General features: G+C 44.5%; 1 protein-coding gene across 1 annotated transcript in view; it reads left to right on the forward strand.

Moving 5' to 3' along the window:
* fbn2b (fibrillin 2b) overlaps positions 1-4827 on the forward strand; it is an 88479-nt gene that overhangs the window by 33393 nt on the left and 50259 nt on the right. Inside the window, 2 exon segments of the mRNA XM_025053476.1 lie at positions 3087-3182; positions 3639-3734. Of these exon segments, the coding sequence (XP_024909244.1) occupies positions 3087-3182; positions 3639-3734 (192 nt within the window).

Below are 4827 nucleotides of genomic sequence, written 5' to 3' on the forward strand. Positions count from 1 at the left end.
AAAAAAAAAAAAAATTTAAACCCAACGTGATATACTTCTCTAAAATAACTCTTCAAGTGAATAAATGGGTCCATTCGCCCCCCGTGTGTCACAGACGTGAGTTACTGTCTGTAATGACGGTAAGAAATCATTAAAATAAGGGGGTGAAGGCCACAGGATTCTCCAGCAGGGGCGTAAGAGTCAGATTTGAACGTCGACATGTTGGTTTTTACTGACAAGGACCAAACAAGACCAAAGTACAGACGACTTATTCCTGGCCCTGTGCTGTATCTTAATCACAACAAAATTTTCAGCTATAAAGTTCCTCAGCTTCGCATCACACACACACACACACACACACACAGACTTCCTGTGTTTCTCAGAATCTCATAAAAAACACCCAGATGTGAGCGGCTCAACGATGACATTACCAGAGTACAGAGGTGCATTGTTGTTACCTCGGAACTACACCCGTACACAACACCCGCACACAACACCCGTAGACGCCCCGACACGTGCACAACATCCTGTACATAGATCTGTGCACGTGCAGCTTTTTCGGGCACAGGTTATTGGGGCAAATCATCTCTCTCAGCCAGTCGGGGGGAGGGGGGGCAGGGGGGACAGCGTTCCACACGAGAGACGAGAGTCAGCCAGTGAGATCATCGACTTCTGTCTCCAAACGGGCTGTTTGCTTCCTTCACCTCCCTCTTCCCCCATTTAGTTCCTGTTCGAGGAAAAAAAAAAAAAAAAAAACCCTGACATGTGCTGAATCTGTCATCCTCTGATATCTTCAATCTGCTTCCATCCTTCCAGCATTTATCCCATCATTCCCTATTCCAGAGGGCAGATACATCAGTGACACAAAGACTGCAAGGGTTTTTTTTTTTCTTTTTTCCCCATTCACCTTACTCTGCCAAATTCTTTCCCAATGCGTCCCCCCCTTCCTTGACCTATTTGGAAATCTGTTTTCATGGGAAGAGGGGCTCGTTGAAAAATGGATGAGTTTACCCAAAATGTCCTCCGCTCGGTGGGAGACTGGGTCATAGTATGCTGGAAAGGTTTGTTCCACTGTGGGAACAACTCCCAGAATATATATATATATATATATATATGTGTGTCTGCAATAATTATTGTTTTTTGTTACACATTATTGCAGGCCAAGAATGTGTGGGGTCAGTGCAGGGCTACGGCTGAAACCTGAAAATGGATGGAAATATATAGTTATCTAGACGTTTATTAGACGAGTTGATGAAATACAACAAACAAACCTCTTGGTTTGGATATTTCAAACTTGGATAATTCAAACTTATAGTCAAACTTAGATAAAAACAGAGTCTAAAGTTGTGACGAGACACAGTGTTTCTCAAACTTTTTTTTTTCTGGTGACCTATATTTTAAAAGTCACAAACATTCTTGACCCGAGTCAATAGATATTATTCGTAAACTCAAGGGTGCAAGATGACCCAAAAAAAAATTTTTTATGACCCACTTGAGGGTCGTGACCCAGTGTTTGAGAAACAATGTCATAGACTACTGGCCGTGTCTAAGTATCATCCACCAACGATACAGACTACGACAAATTAAAGTAAAAAGACTGAATTTCTGATTTTCATTATGTGTTGGAACTGGTGTAAACTTTTCAAACAAGGCGTCTGCAACCTGTGGCTCCCGGAGCCAAATGTGGCTCAAACATCTTCACTAATACACACCAGACCCTTATTATAAGTAGATGTCAGGGAGGAAGAGGATTTCATTTCATAAACTAGTTTTACGCAGTCTCTACACTACATTTTCTACTTGCTTGCTAACAGCAAAAACAACATCATGACACATTTCTTAACTTCTGGATTCTGGATACTGTAGCAAGTATCCAGAAAGATAATAATCAGTAAGACAATACAGTAGGAAACCAAATCGTTTTAAATACAGATGTGAATAAATATAGAGATATAAGGTTTTGTTTTTTTACAGTCCTGGGGAATTGCACCTCTGACCTGTTTGTTGTCTGTGTGCCGTCAGAGTTTGTCTGATGTGAGGATTTATTCTGTAGCTACCAGTACGTCTGTGTGGTTAATGACAAGGAAAACTGTCAGTGTATATGACAGCATGTCTGAGCACAATGGGAATAAGAGGGAGAAACAGTCTGTAGTGAAAGGCCATCGAAGTCACAAGGTGTCATTAAACTGAATGAAAGCCTGAGGGAAACCGGTTCATTTTCCCCCTCCGCCTCACGCCAGAGGAGTGGAGAGAGAGAGAGACACAAGCAGATGGAGAGAGGAGCAGGAGGAGGAAAAAGGAAATGAATGTTGAACTTGTGATTAAGATACAGACAGAGCAGCGAGGAGGCAACGAGGAACGGGAGAAAGGAAGAAAAATAAGGGCCCAGGGTAGAGGGCAATAAAACGTCCACTGGAGCCACGGGGCACGAAAAAACAGGATGTGAGGAAACGGAGAGTAAATGCACTCCAAAGAATGTGGTCTGCTAACGGGCGGCAAAGCTAGTCCCTCTGTGTACAGTAAAAGGCTAACTGGGCTAACACAGGCTGGGCTGTTGGTAGCCAAATAGACCAATTACTCTGTAATAAACAACAGGTCGTTACTGCCAATACCATTCTACGTCTCCTGCTCTGTTGACCCGTAATTTACAACGACATGCTCTCTCTCTCGCTCTCTCTCTCTCTCGCCCACTCTGTCTCCTCTTTGTGCATCCTCCTGTGTTTGCATTAGGCCCCTCACCCAGTTACCTTCTCCTTTCAGCAAATTCCTGAGTGACTGACTGCAGCTCACAGCTGGCTCGACTTATTACCCTCTGCTTGTCTGCTTGATTAACTTTGTTTTGTGGCCCAGGGCTTTTAAAACCCTGTCTGCCAAAACAACCAGAGGGTTTTCTTTTCTTTTTTTATCCTAAATGTTTTTTTTTTTTCTCAGGTGGGCTTAAATTTGACCAACAAACCTGTTCGTTAGCGCCACAGTTTGTTAGCTTGTTGGAAAGAGAAAGACGGGGTAGAAATCACCAGACTTTTAAAGGAAGTCGCTCCTGTTTTGGCACATGTCTATAACACTTGTCTTCCTCTCTCTCTCTCTCTCTCTCTCGCCCCCTACAGTTCAGTCCTGTAACATCAGGTGTATGAATGGCGGCAGCTGTGCCGAGGACTCCTGCTCCTGTCCAAACGGCTACACCGGCAGCCACTGTGGCCAACGTAAGTACAAACTGCTGCACTACGTTCTTCATATTATCCTTTGTTTTTTTTTTTGTTTTTTTTATGGACGTCAGAGGACTTTCGTAGACCGTCCAACCCTTTAGAAAGGGGGTTTTTTTATGGACGTCAGAGGACCTTCGTAGACCGTCCAACCCTTTAGAAAGCGAGATGTGACGCGAGGAGATGATAGGTTGATGGTACTGGCCAAACTGAAGTCATCGGCGTCGGTCCTCACATATGTTTGCGATACAAATATACAATAGAGCGTGTGTTAATGTGTCAGTGATGCACGGGCTTCAACAGTGAAGTCATTCACAGGGGCCTAATCAAAGACCTGTGTCTGAGTCTGAAACAGAGGAGGAAACAGACCAAGAGTGTGTTCGTTTGGAGCTCTTCTCTGTGTCGTTCACTGACTCTCTCTCTCTCTCTCTCTCTCTCTCTCTCTCTCTCCTGTAGCTGTGTGTGAGAAAGGCTGCCAGAATGGTGGACGCTGCATTGGGCCCAACAGATGTGCCTGCGTCTATGGTTTCACTGGTCCACAGTGTGAGCGAGGTGAGATCCCGTCATTCCTGACGCCGCTGGTTTTCGTAAAAAAAGTAAAAGTCTGTGTTTCAGACATTTGATGATGCGTTTAGGACAGTGTTTCCCCAAATTTTTTTTTTTCTGGGGACCCATATTTTAAAAGTCACAAACCTTCGCAACCCCCCAAAAACCCCACATGTGGGTCGCGACCCAGATTTTGGGAAACAATGGTTTAGGGAACATACAGAATACAAAACTCTCCTCGAAATAATCATTTTTTTGGAGTTTCCTGGTCCAGTTCAACACAGTGACTGTGTTCATGTCCAACAGGGCACAGAACACATACAGTTCTTATGAGGTGAGACAGTCCTGTCAGTCCAGACGGGCTCCACTGTTCCCGTTTCCCCTCTGATGACTTCATACAGTCAGACAGACAGTGGGTGTTCATCTCCTGGGCTTTGAACAGAAGCCTGTGGTATGTGTGTGGTAGGAAGTGATTGCAGGGTGTTGGAAGTAGGTGGTGCAGTTCTAGCTAAGATAAAAAAAAAAAATGGATTTTTTTTTCCAGTCTCTGCTCACCTCAGTTCACCTTCAAAGAAGGAGAGAAGGCTGCCGGGTCTTTACACTTTCTTTGTTGTCCAACCTACCTCACCGTGACCCTTACCTTCGACCTCCTCCTTTCTTCCTACCCCCTGGTGTTACCTGAACTCAGGCGAGAAAAAGGGTCACGGCCTTTTATTCCACCCACCTCATTCATCTCTCCTACATTCCACATCACCACCTCTGTGTTCTACACGTTTACACCCAGACTTCATGAACCGTCTTCTTCTTCTTCTTCTTCTTCTTCGTCTTCTTCTCTGTACTGTAACAACTACTGCTCTCTCTCTCTCTCTCTCTTTCTCTCTCTTACATTTCTAGCATTCCTCCCACTAATTTCAACATGAGGCTCCAGGGTCCGTTCCCTTGGACAAAAACAACATCTGGGAGGTTGAATTTGTCAGATACGGCCCTAAAAACATCTGGCAACAAATAGAGCCCAACTCTCTCCCCATCATCCCCACAGGACTGGCAGAATAGACTCTCTTTGTGGAGTAGTCGTGGACATTTCCTGATGAGAAGTGGA

Source organism: Cynoglossus semilaevis, chromosome 2, assembly GCF_000523025.1.
Source record: "Cynoglossus semilaevis isolate Cse_v1.0 chromosome 2, Cse_v1.0, whole genome shotgun sequence".
Lineage (NCBI taxonomy): Eukaryota > Metazoa > Chordata > Actinopteri > Pleuronectiformes > Cynoglossidae > Cynoglossus > Cynoglossus semilaevis.